This window comes from Ipomoea triloba, chromosome 10 (genome assembly GCF_003576645.1).
Source record: "Ipomoea triloba cultivar NCNSP0323 chromosome 10, ASM357664v1".
NCBI lineage: Eukaryota > Viridiplantae > Streptophyta > Magnoliopsida > Solanales > Convolvulaceae > Ipomoea > Ipomoea triloba.
In genome coordinates, this window is record NC_044925.1 from 6,233,791 (window position 1) to 6,256,293 (window position 22,503).

At 34.3% G+C, this 22,503-nt stretch overlaps 1 protein-coding gene across 1 annotated transcript; it reads right to left on the minus strand.

The window, feature by feature from the left end:
* Positions 1 to 931: 931 nt before the first annotated feature.
* Positions 932 to 22,058, minus strand: LOC116031852 (ABC transporter C family member 12-like). Its single transcript, XM_031274171.1, has 27 exons — positions 21,729 to 22,058; positions 20,407 to 20,585; positions 19,633 to 19,672; positions 18,957 to 19,110; positions 18,358 to 18,472; positions 18,185 to 18,265; positions 18,049 to 18,073; positions 16,952 to 17,008; positions 16,507 to 16,572; positions 16,123 to 16,197; positions 15,423 to 15,530; positions 14,613 to 14,747; positions 13,444 to 13,550; positions 13,234 to 13,327; positions 12,973 to 13,140; positions 12,210 to 12,350; positions 9,567 to 9,767; positions 9,354 to 9,452; positions 9,091 to 9,243; positions 7,738 to 8,114; positions 7,297 to 7,474; positions 6,828 to 7,151; positions 5,056 to 5,812; positions 3,388 to 3,509; positions 2,400 to 2,645; positions 1,787 to 2,204; positions 932 to 1,250 (listed from the first exon to the last, which is right to left on the minus strand). Exons 1-27 carry the CDS (start codon positions 22,056 to 22,058, stop codon positions 1,150 to 1,152), a joined length of 4,851 nt encoding a protein of 1,616 aa, XP_031130031.1. The 3' UTR covers positions 932 to 1,149.
* Positions 22,059 to 22,503: the final 445 nt, after the last annotated feature.

A 22,503-nucleotide genomic window follows, 5' to 3' on the forward strand; every position in this document is an offset into this window, starting at 1 on the left:
TGCATACTTCTACAACAATTCTATCTAAAGCTCACACATAGGATTTGAGCTTGAGGAGGAGTGTAGAAATTTATTTTACCATATGTAAATATTCTTTCCTCATTCTTTGTAATATGATTAGTCAATAATAGGATTTCCTTACCATTATTTTCTATGTTACCATTAGAGTAGCTAGTATATATATGCTTAGGATTTTTCATTCTTCAACACACAATAAATAAAAAATATATTTTTCCATTCTCTAACACTAAAACACATATATTTTTCCATTCTCCAACACTAAAACACATACTCTGTTGACTGCAACTTACTTTCGTCTTCTTCTCCACCCAACCTTTCCTCACCATTTCTACCTTCCTCCATCTCGATCTTCTAATCTTCACTCTCGTGTGACTACAAACCGGCATGTGGATCTGTACTGGGCATCCATTGTTGATCCCAGATGAATGCTTAAGGTTTTTGTGTGTGTGTGTGTGAAACACAAATGGGACTTGCTTTTGTCGTACAATACGACAAACACAAGTCCCACTTGCGTTTCTTATTATAAATACGAGAAATGCAAGTTGTTTTACGCGAAAAAAAATGTTTTCCATAAATTTAAGAAACTCCTTTGAGACTTGCGTATTGTACCATAAACACAAGTCCAATGGAGTTTTTTTTTTTTTTTTATATAAAATGTACAAGTTTTAAAAAGTGTCTATTTTTGTCCACCCCTCTCAACTTTTGCCCAATTCTAGGTTATTTTTCCCTTTTTGTTTATTTGCAACTTGGGAGGAAGAGGGTGAGCAATGCCCTAAAGATTATACCTTTAACTCTAGCAAGTTGAGAATGAAATACTAATTGAAAGACAAAAAGGGAAGGATCACAATAAATGATGATCAAGTTTGGCAAGTAGTTAATTTGAAATCTTAAAGTAAAAAAGTCATTATAGTAGGATTACCATTTTTAAATTAATTAATTAAAATATTTCTCTAATAAAAAACTTAGGAGTGGATGTATTCCTCCCTATAGAGATTGAGTACCGCTTGGCTCTTGGCATAGAGAGAAAATAATACCAAACTCAACATAGGTACAATTCTTCTTATACAATACTTGACTTTGACAAGAAAAAAAAGAAAAAATAAAAAGGCGCGGGGGTGGAGGGGGGTTCTACATTTCATCATCATGATTCCAAATTTCTGACCTTTCTGCATATCCATTTTCTTCAAGTTGGTATCTTCCATGTCCCAACCTACTCATTACAGCAAGACCTGGAACACATTGTATACATAAGAAGGAACCAGTGACTGTTAACAGGCATTCAAAATGAGATAACCCAACACTTCTTATGGCCTTTCTTATTGACACACAGATCACAAGCAGTAAAATTTGTAAGCAGATCACTCTGCTTTAATCAACATTCTTGAAGGGTAGTCCCTAGAGACTAGTAGAGAGGAGAGTTTATTCCACTTCTGGTCACTCTACTGTGGTGGAAAATACTAGTTGAGTGACCAAAAATGGATCGGAATAAACTCCAAGAAAGGATAAGGCAAGCCATATTTTGTAATGAGTCTTTAAATAATGAATCAAGAAGTTCCAAAAAAGCTGACCAACATGAAATATAGCCACTAGGAATTCAAGTCTTGTAATTAAAAAAACACTGACTGAATACTTGCACATTTTAGATGAGATGTCAAACTAAGACTGTCTTGAAAGTTGAAAGTACCCAATTAGCCAAAAGTGGTTTCAGCATGCACAGCATGTAAGTGGGGAAGGGATTGCACGCGTAGGGAGATAATTTAAATACCTTCAATAATTCTGAGGAGAGATGACCACCATCTCTGTTGAGGGACCTCACAGAGATCTAGCGCTTCTTCGATGACTTCATCATGCTTCCCCTCCAAAACACCTTGCAGTGTTACAACTGCATCCTCTGTTTTCTTAATAATACTATTCTCATCTTCAAACTCCAACACTTTAAATTCCTTGATTGAATCAGCAAGATTTTTAGAAAGAGCAAAGCGTACAGCGGCAGTCCAATGGGAAGATCCAAAGAATCTCCTCGTCTCATTTAAATAGATGGGATTTGCTTCTGTGGATTTGTTCCCTTCAAGTACTAAACTACGTAAATACTGAGCATTTGCAGCCCCAGTGCTTAGAACCATCTTAGAGAAAGCACTCGATTCATTCAGCAGAAGTTTCTCTGGGGTATCATATTCCAAAACCTGTTGAGAATACTAAATACTTGTTAATACCACAGTGCAATTATTCCTGAATCTAAAGAAGATAATCCCTTAATCAAGTTTTAAAGCTTTTAATGACTCAAATTCATTTGATAAGCCTATTAATAGTTGTTGGAAAAAGAAGACCTAGCAGTAAAAAAAACAAAAAGCAGAGACAGAAATTGTAAAAGGGCATACCCGGCCAGCATCAAGCACAAGAACACAATTGGTGTCAATGATTGTATTTAGGCGGTGAGCAATGATGAGCATAGTGCATGACTTGAATTCTTCTCTTATAGTTTTCTGTATAAGAGAGTCAGTACCAACATCAACAGCTGCAGTTGCTTCATCAAGAACAAGGATCTTTGACCTCCGCAACAATGCTCGAGCAAGACTCAATGATTGCCTCTGTCCAACACTGAAGTTCTCACCCCCTTCTGTAACCTTCATGTAGTCAAAGCCACCATAATAGAGAAGTAATTATTGTCCCTATTCCTAATTTCATCTTTTCACAAGGATTTTCTTAATAGACTTCCTCTGCTGAGAAGTATTAGAAAGTATAACTGTAACCCTAGTTGGAACTATAGAGAAGTACTATACTATTGGGGAATTCTATGTTGAGGGATTCTAACTTTCACACTTAGTTGCCTAAAGGCCGTTCCTATGTATATATACCCCTTGTTCTCACTAGTTTTATAATACACACAATATCATTTATAAACATCTCTTTCGTTTGGGGCTTCCACCTTACTAGGAGGTGGTGGCTATTAGCCACCCACCAGGGCTATTAATTCTTCACTTTCAACAAGTTTCATAATTCAAAGAGGCAAATTACTTTTTGAAAGCTTGAAGCTGAAAAGATGGTCTTTAGCTAGAAGTCTGAAGGATTTTTTTTTTAATTTTTTTTTTAAATTTTATTTTAATATTAGTCTTAAGATCACAAAGTGACTGGGGGCTGGTCAAAGTGTTCGGCCATGTGGAATGATAACTTATACCTATTTTGATCCATACCAAAGCAAGCATACTTTCATTTCTTCCTCATTTCAAACATTTGAGTAATCATGTCAAGGGGTGATATATGATAAATACATCATATGTACCATGTCAACCCTAACTACTAGTATAGTAGTATTCACCACAGCTCCAACCAAACAGATCTAGGGAAGAAGAGAGAGACAAACTGTACCTCTGCATCAAGACCAATAGCATTCCTCCTTACAACCTCCTTTAAGTGTGCACGCTCTAGGGCTTCCCAAAGGTCAGCATCATTGTGTTCATTAAAAGGATCAAGATTAAACCGGAGAGTTCCTAAAAAGCAGGAATGAATGGTCGTGAGAATGAGGCTCATTATTTTTTAGACAGATCAGTACCACCATTTCAGGTTTTTAAGCAATAACTTCATATAGTAAAAAAGAACCCCAGAATAAGAAAATTAATCCTGACTTGTTCTCTAAATATCCTCAGCTTAGAAGGAACTTAATCTTGAGAAATACTGTAACAAAAATATTACTTTATTCATTCAAGAGTACAATTTGTAAGAATACAAGAGTCATGTCCTATATGAAGAGTCATGTCTTTATAGTTTAGGTTCCTTTCTTGTATAACCACACTAAAAGACTGAATCCAATAAATTAACTAGTCTAATCCATGACCTTATAACCCACATATTCTCTCTTATATTTTCAATGTGGGATTCTTAACAATTGCAAACCCATCGATAGTCCTACCCAAGTGTCAAACTCTTCCCAAATCACGGGGAAATAATATCTGAACCAGAGCGTTACAGGAGACTTATTGGGAAACTGAACTATCTCACAATCACTCGCTTGAATATCTCTTTTGCAGTAAGTGTGTTAAGTCAATTTTTAGAAAATCCTTGTATTGATCACTGGAATGCTACTACTGGAGTCTTGAAATACATTAAGAAAGCACTAGGCCAAGGATTGATTTATAAAGATAAAGGTCATACTCAGATAATTGGATACTCTAACGCCGATTGGGCAAGTTCTCCATTTGGCAAACTATCCACATCTGAGTATTGTATTCACATAAGTGGTATAACAAAATTTCATGGAAAAGCAAGAAGCAAGATGTGGTAGCCAGATCTAATGCAAAAATTGAATATCGTGCCATAGCTCTAGCTAAATGTGCACTCATATGGCTAAAGAACTTACTTCAAGAGCTACAATATTGTAGTCTTACACAGATGACATTAATATGTGACAACCATATAGCTCAACATATTGCAATGAATCTAGTCTTCCATGAATGAACCAAACATATTGAAATTAACTGTCACTTCATCAGGGAAAAGATTACGCCAGGGTTGATTACTACAAGCCATGTTAACTCCACTAATCAATTGGCGAATATTCTTACTAATTCGTATTTGTAACAAGCTTGGTGCATATGACCTATCTGCCCCAACTTGAGGGGGAGTATTAGAATTCACGAGTCATGTCCTTATAGTTTAGGTTCCTTACTTGTATATATACTCTTTTGTACCAATCATTTGAATCTATCAAATTCAAGTATCTTTCTTCACACAATTAAGTGAACACAACCAAAAGAAAGCAAGAATCTCAGCTTGGATTCACCTTCTGAGACTCATAAAGATAGCAAAATTTCCTGGATTGTAGTAGGTAGACACATATTTAGATGAAGAAAAAAAAGGATCAGATGTATGCACCTTAGAAATTCAGCAAGATATAATGCTTATATATGTGCAGCAGATAATGATAGACTAGAATGCTTCTATTAATATCATTACTGTATTTCCAATGGAGCTTTCAATCAATGCAAACAAGCATGAGAATATGGGAAAATAGCACCACAATGACAAAAAGACATGCACCTGAGAAAAGAACTGGCGTCTGAGGTATGAGACTGAGAGCACTGCGAAGATCTTTCAATCCAAGATTAGCAATGTGATAGTCATCAATCAAGATTCTTCCTTTCTCAAGTTCTACAATCCGGAATAATGCATTTATCATGCTGGATTTTCCAGCACCAGTTCTTCCAACAATTCCAACTTTTTTACTTGAAAAGATTGTGAAGGACAAGCCATGGAGGACAGGAGGAAGTTCAGATCTGTAACGTAGCACGACATCCTCAAACTTGATTAATCCAGATGAAGGCCATCCTGGTGGAGGACGGTTGCTCTCTATAACATCAGGTGCTTCTGACGTCAAATCTATATAGGTCCCAACACGCTCAACCGCATTTAGACTATTTTCAGCTCTGCTTGCTTGTCTAAAAACATTACCGAGCAGAGTTGTAATATTTAGGCTGTAACTTAGCAGCAATCCCATTGTAGAAGCAAATGCAACCTTATTTTCTGCTCTTCCATTCTGCATGACAGCAAATGTTGCTGTCAACCATACCATGATACCTCCCAATGTTTCAAGCCTTATGCCTAGCCAGCGAGTAGCGCTTATGGCAACAAGAGTGAATCTCATGTTATTGTCCATAGATTTCCCATTAATGCTTTCCAACCTATCATATGCTTTATATGCACGGATGCTAGATAAACCATTTAAAGCTTCTCCAAACTGTGCATATACAGGAGACCTAGTAATAGACTCCAGACGTTTTACTTCACGATCTGTGCTCTGTGAAACATAAACAGTTAAAAATTTATATTAACAGACTCCAATGAAATACAAATATAACAAAAATACAAGAAAGTATATTAAATGATGTAATATGACAGAGTGGCATGCTTAATACTGTGAAGTATAAAAGCAATGTTTGATCAAACAAAAGTTGCAACAAGTAGCCACAGAGAAATGAAAAAAATGCAAATCAAGAAAAGTATGGTTTATTCTTAAATGTGGCTCCAAAAACTGAGAATTTAATATCAAATACTAATTAATTACTTATCACTTTAATGTCTAAAACCACCCTTAATTAAAAGGTTCAATAAAAGATTCATATTTATTTTGTCAGTTTCTTCTACCCCATATAAAATCCATATCATTACTTTTAATAATAAAGCATGATTATTGCTGGTATTATACACACACACACACATACATATTGTAAATGGATTAAAAACATGAAATCACTTGATTTTTCAATTTGTGTACTATAATTGTATAAAGGTTCTTGCCAGCTATTTCTACAAGGGGCAGTTCAGGGATTACAATGATATCCATTCAGTAATAAAATTTGCAAAAATCAGAAGTGCAAATAACAATGTCCTAATATAATGAGAAAAAAAAAATTGATGCAGATTCATATTTTGGAAATTGGAGCCGCTCATCCAGTGGTTTCCAGGAATGCTATGTGTGGTCAGTTTACTGTAGTATCAAAAATCACATATTACCTAATAATTGGGAAATACAAAAGTGAAAGTTCAAGCACAACTTTTTCTATTTTCTGCAAAATATAGCTCTGCATATGTAAACAAATCATCTAATGAAAAGAAAGTTTAAACAAAACTACTGAAATATGCACATGTTTGAGAAATCAAAAAAAGCATGTGATGAAGTGTTTTACTTGTTTTCACCAGCCAATACAATTATATACCCTCTTTGGGTTTTGGAAGTTTCATGTATTGAGAGAAAAAGAGGAAAAAATAAAAAATAATAAAATAATAAAAGGAAAGGAGAGGTCTTGACCAACCTGGTAATACAGATAAGTCGCATAAAATAGTATCATAAGTGGCATTATTGCCCAGAGGGATATAGTGCTGACAGCACCTATGAGTGCATAAGTTGAGAGAAGTTGCCATACTTGGCTGAGAAACATATTAACAGAACCTGCAACATTTCGATCAATATCACCAAGATCCTTTGAAAATCTGTTGATAATTCTTCCAATGGGATTAGTGTGGAAGAATACCATAGGGGCTCTGAGTATAGAATGAAGCATTGAATCATGAAGTCGTCTAGCTGCATTAAGGCTAGATATGATCAACCAAAAAGAATTTCCTAAGGTTACTAACACCTGTACATGTTGGAAAAAGAATCAGCTAGTTACAGTCTTTGAAATGATTGAAGCTTACAGTACAGCAAGCATGACAATTATCACACAATTTAGAGCCATAATATTCAATTAATGCCAGTTGTTACAGGCTGCATAGAAGTTATACCTGTGTAGATGATACCAAGGCATAAATTAAGATATAGAAGGCAGCTACATAGTCCTTTGACGTGCTTTTTTCAGTCCAAAAACTTAACCATGTGCTACTTAGAAGTCTGAGAATTTCTGTCATAGTATAGAAGAACAGTATCATGACCACCCAAAAGCCTCCCAAAGCATTTGTATACCTGAAATAAAAAAAGAAGGCAAAACAGTAATTATAATACAGAATACAAAATAAGACAATTATCTTGCCAGCACAAGTCTCCTAAAGCACTTTTCTTTTGTATTACTTTTGTTATAATTCCCAGGATTATAACACAGGTTATGTCCTCTACAGATAAAGTTCTGTAGCTTATAATTCTCAAACACATTAACCTTACCTTATAAAAACGTTGAGGTCAGATTGAAAAATTAAGTTTATAATCTCAAATCATAAATTATGCATTACCTCATCAACACATTCCAGTTTACAACACCTGTCTCCCGTTCTTCCTGTTTGATAAGAATAGATTTACCTTCTTTCCTTTTGGCCATTGAGGTTGCATCATTTAACTGCTCCAGCACAATGATAGCAGATGTCTGTGAAGATTCAATATTATTTTTTCCATCTCTTGCACCACCGCAGTTTTCCATCTTCCCCGCATTTTCCATTAGCTTTTGGAAAAGTGTGCCATTTCTGTAAAGCTCTTCAAAAGTTCCATCCTCTTTAACCATACCTTCACATACCAGAATAATTCTATCTACATGAGGAAGAAAATGTAGCTGATTTGTTACAAGCACTCTAGTCTTCCCTTGCAACTCTTCTTTTATACAACTATTGAAAACCTGAAAAACATTTTGAGCTGCATGTCAAATAGTGTATGTTATGGAATGTACATATATTAGGTAGCATGGAGATTTATAGGGATTTGAGTAGGTGGTCATAAGGAAATAATTTGTCTTGCGTCCTTCTTAGAGGTCTTCTAGCAAGCATATATAGGGTTGTGTATTCTCCTTTCTATTTACTCATTTAGAAACCTTCTCTTCACTTTCGTACAGTGTAGAGTTCACCTAATATTAAAACTTGAATGAGAATTTCGAAATAGCTGCAACAAAATATCATGATTCAGGTACTTGAGCTTTCATAAGTGGTCAAAAGAATATGACAGACAAAAGTAGGTAACAATTGTAAGCGTTGATGGAATGCCAAAATGGATATTCCATATCAACAGGTAAGCCACTTCTCCATGTGGCAGTCGCTTCAGTAGTACTTACTAGACTACTGCTTGTTAGGAGTGAACAGTACAGTCTGCCAGTATGTGTGAGCCTGCATGGGCACATGCTCATGTTTGGATCTCAACTTGACTTAGAAGCTCAAGTCAAATGAGTCTTGGTCCCTTCCATATATACACACAGGGCTTAGCCTTTTAAACTTCTGATGCTAGCCAAATTTTTAACCCCCATTTGCATGGAAATTGCTATAAGGTTTCAGCATGATTCTCTAAGTATTAGAAGATGGAAATCATGGAATATGGTACAAATGGCACAAAAAATTAGGCAGTAGCTCTTATCTGTACTGCATGGTTTGCTACTTACAACAAATGGAAAGTCCCAGAAAATTTTAGCTAAGTTCTCTGGAGCTAGTGCCTTGCATAAGGAAGATGCATAGTAAAAGCCTTCACAAAAGCGTCATCTTTCATTGTGTGAAATACCAATGAATAGGTACTTTAAGACCCTTCAGGACAAGTTTTATTCCTTTTATCATATCTATTCACAAATGTGCCCATTTATTTAATCACAGGAACAATAGGTATATAATTACCTGTTGGGCAACATGTGCATCTAGAGCACTTAAGGGGTCATCAAAGATGTATACATCAGAGTTTGAGTAGACAGCCCTTGCCATGGAAACTCTTTGCTTTTGTCCTCCACTAATATTCACCCCTCTTTCTCCAATCTCTGTAAGATCTCGACCCTGAAAGGTGTAAGAAAAATTAGAAATTTCATGCTCACATTAGTAAAGAGTGGAAACTAAATATCTGTAAAAACTTACTGAGATACATAATAATAATCCACTAACTTAACTGGAAGCAAGTCAAGGTCATGATGCATTGCAGTGACATCTATGGCTTTCCAATATCGTGTTGGTTCAAAACTAGACCCAAATAATATGTTTTCACGTACCTGAAAAAGGATTTAAATTTAAGACAATTGAATTACTTGCAGTCACCAAGAATGGAAGTGCTTACATATTATGGCTAGTGAAAATATTAAAGGGTCTGGAAAACAGAATCTCACAGTAGCATTGAAAATCCAAGAAACTTGAGGAACATATGCAACAGTTCCTCTAAGGGAAACATTTGCATTGCCCAATGGAGGAAGTTCCCCAAGCATTGCTGATATTAGAGATGTCTTTCCTTCGCCGGTCCCACCTACAACAGCAACTAGCGTGCCGACTGGAATATCCAAATTTATATTTGATAGTGTGGGCTTCTTCACCTATAAAAGTAGAATTTTACAAACTCTGATTGCATTTAACAAAAGAGTTTAAAACTTAAGTAATCTTCTTATCAAGTAATCCTAAGGTATCATATAGAACTTTAAGATCCATTATATTCAACATTTCGAATTCAGTAAAATAGTCCATTTATTTCCAGCACCAATCATCTCAATCCTGTTTCAAGCTTTCCTCCCTTTTTAAGAAAAAAGCCAGAAAACTCAAAAGGATAGGTGTTAGACGTTATACATATATATTTAGTATGTATATATTTAGTCTATATTATTGCATGATTTTAGGCTTAAGTTTAGGGATTGATTTCCAATCCTTACCATAGATTGTAGCATTATGATGCATGATAAGGACATGACAAGAGCAATTCCAAATACCAACTAGAGTTTTAATCTTGAGAATTAAACCAAGTGCATTTTAAATAAATAAAAAAAAAAAAGGGAGAAGACAAAATAAATGTGCCATACAATACCAAGAAACTCATAAAATTAAGACATGTGCAAATTTGGTGAAGAAATTTGCCAGGCTGATTGTGCATGAATTGGAATGACATGTTGGCCTAAAAATAATTGGGGAAATCATTTGAAAGGTCCAATATTCGTGGCTGCACAAGGGAGAAGGCAAATGGTTGAAATCAAGTCATCAAAATCAGATTTGAAGTCACATGAGCAAATTAAAGCACAATTAGTTTAAATTTAATATTTGGAGACTCTTGGTATTTCATTTCAATTAATAATGGAGTGTTAGATCTTCTTGAAAGTAATGTATCAGCCTAGTATAACAGGCTAAACTTTGTTTACTAATGAGCAGAATTTGGAGATTAGATTCAATGGAAAAATGTTAAGATATATTTTTGTCTCTCATGTGTTGAGAGATGTTCTTCCTAGGCTTATCAAGATAGCTTCCAATCTTGTGGTTCCATCCATTCCTTATCACCTAAGACCAACGTGTGGTGGAAATATTCTTATAAAAAAAACACAAAAAATAATCCCCTAACTAGCCCATGCATCAACCAATTCCATCTCCAACACCCCCAAACCATAGTTCTTGTGCTTCTTGTTTTTGTGAGGAAAAGATCTGGCAACTGGAGGACTCTTTGGCAAATCGATACTCGAGTTCATGCCGAAGGATCCACATCAATGCATATATACATATATTCCTACCTCTTAGAGTAATGAAATATACATATTCTTCTATATTTTACATGGTATCAGAAGCTTTATGAAATTCCATTGATTATGAGGTATTTGGTTTTGTCAGTCAGTGTGAAATGGTAAAGGAATTGTTAGATTAACTTTTTTTTTTTTATTCAGGTAAGGGTAATATTGCTTGCATTTATGATGTTTGTAAGGCATTTTATCATTTCGAAATGCTTGACAAACTTCATGGAATTTAAGAAAACTTATGAGGCCCTTAATGAGTTAATGCCATTTACATCAGATATAAAAGAAGCAGCAAGAACAGATGGGCATTGTTACGAAAATAAAGAGATAGTTTCTGAATAAGTTGTATATTAAAAAAGATAATACTCAGCCTTATAACTGCATGCTAGAAGACTTCTAATAAGGAAAGAAGTTTCCATATGACAACCTACTCAAATCCCTATAAATCTCCACGCTGCCTAATATATATAGGTGACTTCTAATAATTGAAAAAAGTTTCCATATGACTACCTACTCAATTCCCTAATATATATAGGTTCCATATTACATGTACATTCCATAACACTCCCCTTCAAGTTGGAGCACAGATATTAATCATGCCCAACTTGTTACACAAATAACTAACTCAAATCCCATTTAGGACACTCCCCTTAACGAAAGCTTTGGACACCACCAATACCACAGACAACCGGGTGAACTCAAAGTGGACTGAACAAGCTTGGGATTGGGCACTCCCCCTGAAACAGAAGATTGGACGCCACCAATACCATAGGCAAACACTGGGTGAACACAAAGTGGACCGAACAAGCTTGGGATTGGACCCTCCCCCTAAACCAAAAGCTTGGACACCACCAATACCATGTTACAGAAGTAAAGAGAGAGTTTCTGAATAAGTTGTATATTAGAAAAGCGAATACACAAGCCTATAAATACATGCTAGAAGATTTCTAAAAGTCATGCTAGAAAAGAGAAGGACTAAAAGTGTCCAAAAAATAATAGTCTGGGATGTTAAATGGCAAAAACGATAGTCTAGGACTAAATTTGAAATTGTCACCAAAGACAAGAGACCTCTGGTGGAATTAACTCTAGCAAAGAGTGTCAAATATATTATATGTTTCCAATAGTTATACATACATAAGATCTTAAGGGATCTTATTCTAGACAAGGTTTTTCAAGCTGGACTGAAAATAAGCAATTAAATACTTGAGAAATTGCAAACAATTTAATACATCAAGCTGCACAACTAGCAGATAGAGACAAAGAATTGACCTTAGAATCCCATGAAAAGTAGCCGTCCTTAATTGAGATTGCAGGAAGCCCGGGTTGAAGAGGTGGATTAGGTAAAAGGATTCTCTCTTCAGCAAGGAAAAGTTCCTCCAGCCGCTGTACGGACACATTAGCATTTACAGCCTACAAATTTAAAGAAATCTAGAACTTCAGGCAGGAAAAGCAAAAGCTCCTTTACTATCTTGAATGATAGCTTGGTCCATTAGCCTCTTACACTAACAATAATTCATGACAAATTCACAGAAAACTCGTCAGGCAATGCCACAAAAATATTGAGTTCAAGTGGATCAGTTATCATGTATGTATTTTTAACACAAGGGTCAAATTGACATTTTAGCCAATACTTTATCAGTCAATCCTTTTAAATTCCAGAGAAGTAAACATTGAGCACGCATAACTATATTACCACTAAAAACATATGATAGAACTTCAAGGGCAATAAACTATTTGTTTATAACATGTGATTCATATTTTCTGAAACTTACTGGTACTTCACCTTTTCACTTTCTATCAGTTCCATGACATAATTAGTTTCAAAATTGAACACTGTTCTTAGAATGAGGCATAAGTTACAGCAGATAATAAAATAAAATAAAATAAGGTATCAATACTACACACACATTTGAATATAAGAAAAGAAGATTCTATTAAGACTTTAAGAGAAAGAGAGTTAAATCAGAGAGGAAATGTAGTCCTTGAACATAAAAATAGCAAGACAAGTTGACAGCAAAAGAAGAAAAAGAACCTGAGTTATTATATTGGGAAGCATGTTCAAAGGGAACTGAAGAACTGCAAACAAGGAAAGTGATGTAAATGCTCTAGCAGGCGTCAAATCTCCACCAAGCAAAGTAAACATTCCAAATGAAATCACTGTCACAAGAACTGGGGTGCTGTTTAATATGAAATCGTTGCACTGTAGAGTAAGAGAACACAACCAGAGTTAAAGATAATGGAATTAATAGTACTCTGTGAAGCCTATGCCTACTAGTAAAATTGAGAGTCATACCGCTGACAATACTTGTGCTTTTCTAAACCATGAAAGTTCATCATTCCTCGTGCTCTGAATTTTGGATTGGAAAGTCTTCTCCCACGCATAGCATCTAATATTTCCGGCCAAAGCCAAGACCATTGTGAATGATAAAACATAAAAAATAAAATAAAAATAAAATAAAAAAACAAAAAAAAAAACAAGTAACATTAGTTAAAAGAGTCATACTTCACTGCATCCATCGCAGCCAGAATTTCATTTGTAAGGCCAACCCTTTTGTCAGTGCGAAGCAATCCTTCTTTGGATAGTTTTCGCATACTGCTAATAATAGAAGTCTGTATCAATAAATTAAATTGAGTCATGTGAAACCAATGCAAGGATAAGAAACACTTGATAGCAGATTGAAGATGGCAAGAAATCAGCAGTAGAGATGCATTGAACAAAAGTATCATACCCCCTCACTCTTCTTGTATGTAACTCATAATTCTTAAGCGGGTTCCTATGATTTTACAATTAACTCTTATTTTATTTTATCATGAAAGAAATCTACATGGTTAAAAAGATATGGAACTCTGCTATGGTCAGTCTCCAGAATCCTAAAGGAATCCCATTATATTTATGAACTTTCCGGCCCTTCAATAAATCTTCCCTATACAACCCATTGATATCCAGTCCCAAATCATAACAAGTAGGAACTTGCTTCCTAGTAATATGATCAATTAGTTAGGCTTTTATCCTTATAACTCGGATAAGTTCTGCTCTCCTTTTATTCTCATTCTTGTTATTTATGATCTATAATTCCAAAAGAAAAAATACATAAAACAACATTGCATAAACCCTTTTTGATAAGTAACTTCATTTTAAATATCGTGTAAGCTTTATGTCTTCCTTTAAAGCACAGTCCCATCCTACATAGTGGCAGAAGAACAAAATTACTGAATACTAAAACATAACACACTGTCCACTGCACCGTTAAGAAAAAAAGCATATCAAAGATTTACCAGAAGGAAGCCTTGTACAAAGCTATGATTGGGGCACATATTTCTTAAATCATTTGCATGCAATGCGATTGCAATTATGGAAGAGGTTAGCATGCAATGAAACAGATACACCGATCTGAAGGATTCAAATGATTGATGCGACAAACTGGAAATAGTTAGACAACTTTGTTGAATTCTGTAAAATTCAGAACAAAGTAGAAAAACCATCAAATACCCTTTTAATGTTTGATATTAGAATAGATATACTATCAAAACTCGAAACAATCAAATACCCTCTGCTTATACAAAATGTCTCATAAGAGTACATGAAATATAGAAACCTAAAAAGGATTAAATGAGAAAGTGAAATGTTGAATAGTATGTTACTCATTGAAAAGGCAGGAGTGCCGTATTTACCTGTGTAGGGAGCATCAGGACTAAAACAAGAGCACCAAGAAGTGAAGCCACACCTAATTGCTGGTATAGAAGAACTATGGCAATAGTAATTCGAAATGGAGCTGACCACAAAACATGAAGTTGTTGGCATATTTGCTGAAAATTTTAAGATTCACATTAGCTGACTTTACTGCATATTCATAAAGTAATGTTTTACATGAAATTTCAGAATTAATATTTATCTTGTTTTACTAAATTACATATGCTATCTTCTCTAATTCCATACAATGACTATTATATGCTGATGCAGAATTCAAGAGATTCCTAGAAGAAGGCACACATAAAATAATGAGATTTATCATCTTTGCTATTTATCCCATGCAACAAATCCGTATTCAACAGTAATTCCCAGTTTTTTTAAGAACTGGATGCACTTAGTTATACAAATCACATAATTATATTGAACGTCTTCAAACAAATACACACATACATGAATGCTAATTTTTTTTTTCAAAAGACTAGCAAAATTCTGGTGCTTTCAAGTATGTCCTAGGAGTAATGTTCTTCTAATTAAGAGTCTATCCAGAAACTGAACTCAACACTTAAAACTTAAATGGGTTCAGTCCTGTTGTCAAACTTGAATCATGACATCAAAAGGGTGCTCCTAAGTGAACAATCAAAAGGGAACTCCTTAGTGAATGTGCATTTTAAAAATGAAGGACCAATAAAATTTCCACAAACATAGCACATACCCAATTCAATATTTGGAAGAAAAGGGAGAAAGATTTTGACATTGAGAGTAGGGATAAATGCATCATAATTTATGCATACCTGAAGTCCATTCGCATCGGTTGTAATCATGTTTGTTATTTTTCCGGATGGGAACTGCTTGCGACCCTCATGTGTTAACCTTACAGATTTTCGATACACAGCAGCCACCTACATGTTAAGCAGTTAGATGAATATTTTGACAGCATACATTGTTAAAAATAAGGGAATACAACCAGCGTTCTGGCAATTAGTACTTCACTGTAGATTAGTGGTAGACAGAGCAAGAATGGTCTGATGATCATAATTGATAATAAAAGCTAATGAAATAACAATGAAAAAGAACTTAAACATCTGTTTTGCCTTTTTACCTGAACAGAATAAAATAGCCAAATTAATGTTTATGCAAATCTCAACATTTACCATTTTATATAGTACTCCATAGTAGTTAGTTATTTCAGTATTTCACTCTAAAATTAGTTTGTCATTTTCAATTCTTTGTTTTCTAATTTTTCTTCCATTATTTTATATTTTATTCTGTAGTCTCCACTAGATAAAAATCCAATCGTTGGTTGAAGACTATCACTCTGAAATACAGTAAAGCTTTTATTCAGTGCTTATTCCTACATTAACCAACAAACAGTGGCACTTCTCAAAAAATCAAATACTAAGATCAAATTCAAGGAAAAAATCATGGCAGGCAGAAACATAAAAGAACTGAAATAATAGATGGCATTTGTATTCATAGAAGAAAGATGATTACCAAAGTCGACCTTAGCCTGAAACCCACACGCATGCAATTCTGAGAGTACTGTGCTTCACATACCACTCCTAATGACTGGATAAAAAATTCAGGATCTCAAGTTAGGGATAGAGTTATTATTTTCCAACTCCTCTGTTCTCAGCTAAGTCTCTGGTCAATTAAAGTAACTTCTGCTACATCTTTTTAACCACAGGATTGAAGCATGTCCAATTAGACACAGCATGTGATGAATTATAATTGAAGTGAAACTTAAGTGAACATTTTACTATCTTAGACCTAGATGAAGGTTATAAAGAATTAAGGCAATCCATATTATACAAATGTAACTAAACCAGAACTATTTTTGGGGTTTTCATAGTGTGTCTGAAAAGATTTAGATCTTACCACCCCAAGGAAAATAAAGAAGGCGTATAAGTAGCCGACCCAAGCTGGATCATCTTGTTGCAGGGACTGCAAGCAACATCAAGTTGGTTACAAAGATTTACACTAATACGGTATGATACTTCAATAATGTGGTTAATTTGCACAAGCAGGATTAAAAGAAAAAGCTCTTGAAGTAAGACATCAGTAAGAGTTACTCTCTCTGACTTCCCTAGAAGCTCATAGCTAGCCCCTAAGTAGCTTGGCCATTGTGTGTGTTCATGTGTATTGATAGAAGAACAATGAGCATGCCAGGAAACATAGTCACACAATAGAAAGACATGAACTTTTTAGTAATTCGATTGAAATTCAAAATTGGCTCTAGTGCAGATGTAACAGGCATCCATCAGCAATAGACTAAAAGTAACAATTAAAGAAAATTCACACCAAGGGTTTTTTGCAATATTACCTGTAACAGCTGATTCAGTAAAACTGGTCCCACAAATTGACAAAGATCACTGGCTACCTGAGGATCATTCCATAAGAAGAAACCATTCAGTATATTATAAATATGGAAACAAAACATTGCAATCCTCTGACCTTATTGTAGGGGTTCAAATTAGTATCAGAAAACAAGCTTTTAATTTCAATTACAGAGGAACTAAAATGACAGCAAGAAAAAAAGAAGGAAATAAAACTATTATATTGATGAACACATTTGAAATGTCTAAGGAGGTGCATGCTAAGGTGGAAGCAAGAAATTTCTTTGAAGCTTTCTGGTAAAAATTTCATTAACACAGTTAGTATTTGACAAGTTTTAAAAATTTTATTGTTTTGTAGTCCCATTGAGAGCTGTAAACTTGAGGAGGCAAATGTGCTAAAGATTTTTTATCAAACCAATAATCCAATTGAGAGGGAAAAAATTTGAAATCCTTCACTAAGGTGATACATGTTGAAATTCAGGGATTGAAAGGCCTGGCGGGTGGCAAATTAATCATTATTGCATGGACCATAGTCCACACAGCTGTGTGGACCATAAATAAAAAGTACATTTTTAATATACTAAAAGTACATTATTTTAGAATACATTATTTAAGTACTGAAAGTACATTATTTTAGAATACATTATTTAGGTACCGAAAGTACATTATTTATATATACTATGAAATAATGTATCTTTAGTACAAAAATAATGTACTTTTAATATAATAAAAATGTACATTATATTCATGGTCCACACAACTACGTGGACCATGGTCCACACAATAATTTGCCGTGGCCAATAGCCACTACCCGCCAGTATGGCGGAAGCAGAATATGTAAGTAACCAAAGAAGAGAGAATAGAAAGAATATATTATAATAAAGAATTACAAATTTACAATAGATTGTCTATATGTGTGTTTCTGTATATTGAACTATATAGAGATCCTATATTTATAGGAACATTAGGCTAAACCCATTCCTAATAAGAATAAGAAACCAAGCCAACTACTAGGAATAGGACTAGGGTTTCCTATTATTCAACAGACAAATTCATAATAAATCATTAAGTGTTATTAGCTTACTTTGAAGAGGCCTCCAAACCAGAACCTGTATAAAATAAAAAAGAAATAACACGTGTATATACATTATCTATAGTTTACTTGCTTTGTGAATCATAAGCCAGTGAGATTACACAAAACAATTTATTGAAAACTATACCTGCCACCAAGACTATTGTTTAAGGCACGTAACAGCCATGGTTTTGACCTCTGAGATTCTTCCATCCAACACATTAGGAATCTAAAAGTTTTGAAGTATAAAGTTGAGTTAAACAACTATAATGTAGTTTTAAAAGTAAGGATTGAAGAAAAGAGAAACAGCCCAACACAAACTTTCTACTTAGAGTCTCAGTCTGATCCCATGTATCCAATATCCAAACATCCTTTTCACTGATTGGTTTCTTATAGCCTAGTTTCATGAGTGGAGTCATCCACCCAAAATAAATCCCTGCATTGGCAAGAGGTATTCCAATTATCATCAACAAGACCCTCGTTTTGAAAAAGGAGTTTTAACAAATGACAAATAATTAATTGACATATAAGTTTTAAAAAAATTATATAAATATGGGATGATTATCTATAGAGAGGAGACCTGTTGAAAAGGAGGGTATTGATCTATCTGAAAGTAGAAAGGTTTAATTGTATTTCTGTCTATGGAATATGTACAAAAGGTCCTATATTTATATATCTATAGAGAGTCTAAATACATCTGACTTTATTTTGGAACCATGTAAATTCATTTAATACTTAATTCATTATCATCAAATGCTAGAGGACATGAAGGATGCACCTTATTTTGACTAACATGTATGCGGATAGAAGGAATAAGTTATTTAGCCATCCATATAGTCATGATAAAACAAGATAGATACTTTTCCTATAAAAAGGACAGAAAAAGCTAAGCCAAAATTAAGGACTAAGAGTCAGAGTACTCGAAAATATGTTCGCATGTCTCTCAGGACATATGTGATCTCCCTCCACAAGTGCTTCATACTGATTTTCATCAGACTGACTCCCCAATGGAATATAACCAGGATATGGTTCCAGACAAGGAACATGAAAAAGAAGTAGTGCCCCAAATAGGATCTGCAACAGAGAAACTTAAAAATGTATCTCACTCTGTTATGGAACATAAGGAAGGCTTTAAAGTTCCTTCTATCTTTTGATTTGATGGAACTTTGAATCAATTTCACAAGTAGGAAGTTAATTTTGAGTACTGGAGTTAATTATTAATGTTGGACACTAGAAACATTATTGAACTGTGCACATCATTATGCACTAAGTTTAAACTGAAGATCTAGCAGACAACAGGAGAGCACTAGGCCACTAAACCAAGGCTACTTTCCTTTATGCAAAAAATCTGCAGAACATAAAAAATTGTTTCATGAAGCTTGATGTTGTACACATTGGCTGATTAGCCACAATAAAACCAAAGTAAATTTCATATTCATATGATTTCTATACAGCACAAATGTCAACGTACATAATGCTCTAACGAAGTAAAACAAGTAAAATCCTAGTTCAGAGGATGGCCATTATGGGATGAGGAGGATTTTTAATGATTTAAGAAGTTCAAAAAACTAGCATGAAGAAAACAACATGATATACCTGGCACAGAAGTGAACTCAAATGCATGTAGAAAACAGACCTGCACCAATATAATAAATTATGAGTACTTTTTGCAAACTACATACACGGCACTGCTCTTGCACAAAACAATATGCATTGTCAAAGGCACAGTTGCTTAAAAAGTTGTTGGGTAATGATAATAAAGAGAATGGAAGATGGGCAGATGAAAGAAAAAGAACAATGAATAAATTACTTTGCCAAGTATCCCTAAGTCAAACTAAATGTGATAATGTTTAAATGAAACACATTTTATATATAACCCCATATTTAAATTCTATATACAATAAAGCACAAAAAAAAAAAAAAAAAAAAAAACTAATGCCGAAAACATCATCTTTTGCTTCTTCTTTTTTCCCTGCCCTGACAATTTTTTTTTTTTAAAGAACAAATGAAACTAATTAAAAATTGATCAAAATATAGCATAGAAATGAAACACATGCACATTTCCTAGTAAAAAGAAATTGTTTAACACATTCACCTTCCTCAAGTAAATCTTTATTGCTCACAGTAACACTCCTCACACTAGGACTTGGCAAAAAGAATGTTTATGTAACCAGTTGTTGTCTATTGTCAGATGTGAACAATTGATGTTCCCATCCAAGTTTCTTAAGTAATCCATGCATACATCCCATATACGAAATTTGAGAAACACAGTAACATGCCAAAGAGATGCCATGACTGGAGAGAGTATTTGATGTTATAAAATAATGATCTAACATTATAAAGTTTGGCATAGCAAATAATAACACAAACCTTGCGTAAAACTCCATCATTGAGATAATGAGGTTCAAGATCACAGCCTCACCCACCAAAACATAGATCACTCCAAACCGGATATACCATCGAAACTCTTTAATGTACATTCTAGTTTCCATGCCAATCATTATTATAATTGAGGACCATGCCAGAATCTGACAGCCCAAGGAAACTATCTGTTATGAGCAAGAAACAACACTCAATTAGTAAATTAGAAAGCAAAAGAAAAAGCATATCCAGCATTCTGTTGTAAGACAACTTAATATAATAAAAAATACAATAATTATTTTTGAACTTTCAAGAACCAAAGAGTATATGAAGCCAAGCCAAATGTTTGAAGGCTGAAAGCATGCAGTGTGTGAGAGTATCTGTCAGCAAAATTCTGGAGGCTCAATGGTTTTCATCTTCGTAGAGGTATCTGATGTGTGTGTGTGCTTTCTTTTATAGGTGGACTTTTGAGGATCTTGGCTTGACATGTAGCCATATGTTCAACAACTCAACTCTTGAACGCAAAAAGTGTTACTCCCTCTATCCCATTTTATTTGTCATGTTTACTATTCATTTGTCAAACCAACTTTCTTCTTTACTTATTTTCTTTAATATTTTAAAATTATTTTAAATTTAATTTTTCTTGTTTAATAGTACTTTTAATGTATTTTCTAAATATATAAATTTTATACACTAATAATAAACTTAATATTATAAAAAATTTATAATTAAAAATAACTCTAGTCAAGTCTCGTTAACTGAACATGAAATGGGACAGAGGGAGTATTTCTTTGCATCAAATGTCTGATGAATTGTTAATGTGAATCATACTGCTGATAAATTTTCCTCTGGAAAGGTGATGAATATTGAATTATGTTTCCCACCTTAACTAAAAGCTTAAGCTGTTAAAGAAGAGACATTTATTATTTCTAATCTTTAAGAAGACCCACACATGTCTGACATATTCTACTTCATAGGTCATAAAGTTGAATATTCACATGAATAGGTCACATAAGCAAGAATAAAGAGAATGAGCAACCATAAAAGGATAAGTTCCTTCAAGATAGCTAACTAAACTTTCACAAGGCCAAGGCACTTCAGTAGGCAAATTTTTGGGTAAGTGAAAGATAGAGATACTTTGACTCCAACCCAGAGCCAACCAACTAAGCTCAATATTAAACCATGTGAATAAATGTGACTTTAAATGAACATGAAAAAACAAATAGGAGAAAATAAACTAACGGGTGTACTTTACGGAAATAAAATGAGAATCGCAATATGTTAGAAAAAACCTGAAAGCCTAAATGCCAGGTTTTAAAGAGGATATTTACCTCAAATGGGGCAAGACCAGTCTGAGAATCTAAGTTGAAGATCGAAATGCCCACAGCCAATCTGGCCAGTGGCTCAGCAGCACATAAGCAGCCTAAGAAGATCAAAGTATAGTTGATGCAGTTTGCCCTCAAACAGAACCTTTTGACTCTATGGTCCATCTTAATAAGCCAGATTCGATATAAGCACAATCCGAAAAGAACCAAGTAAGAAATGACGTCGACTGACTCTATGGCACAAGGTGTATAAGCACCAAAAGCACTATCAGTCTCTTGAGCCCAAATCCCATTTGCCACTGGCCGGCAATACCAAATTAAAGGCTTAATACTCATCTTTGATCACAATGAAACAAAGTTTAACTTCTACCAAGTAGCATTCCTAGTGTAGGCAATAATTTGGTTGGTGTTCAATGAAATCTAGCTTTCCATTTTCATATTGCACCATAATTCACTCCTGCACAGTAAAAATGATTCTCAGCCTGAAAAACATACATAAAGAAGTAAACGAAAAAGCTATATTATACAAATTTTCATTTGTCCTTAAAATCCTTTATGTCCCTCTTGACTCCTGTGATACTGTTCCCAGACTCTTAAAACAGAGGACCTCTTTATAAACTTATCCACTAAATGATCACAAGCAGAATCAAATAACAATACTAAAATGATAATGACTGACATAATCAAACGTCAGTGTAAGATTATATGTAGAATCAAGTAAGAGTACGGAATTTCAAAAAGTAAAAACCAGAAAGACTGAAAACAAATATTCAGATTCCAA

Coding starts and splice junctions, on each gene's coding strand:
- LOC116031852 (XM_031274171.1), bottom strand. CDS start 22,058: ATGAGTATTAAGCCTTTAATTTGGTATTGCCGGCCAGTGGCAAATGGG. Junction 16,198..16,506: donor TCTTTATTTTCCTTGGGGTG/GTAAGATCTAAA, acceptor TTTTTTATCCAG/TCATTAGGAGTGGTATGTGA. Junction 7,475..7,737: donor AACTGGAATGTGTTGATGAG/GTAATGCATAAT, acceptor TTTTTATTTCAG/GTATACAAATGCTTTGGGAG.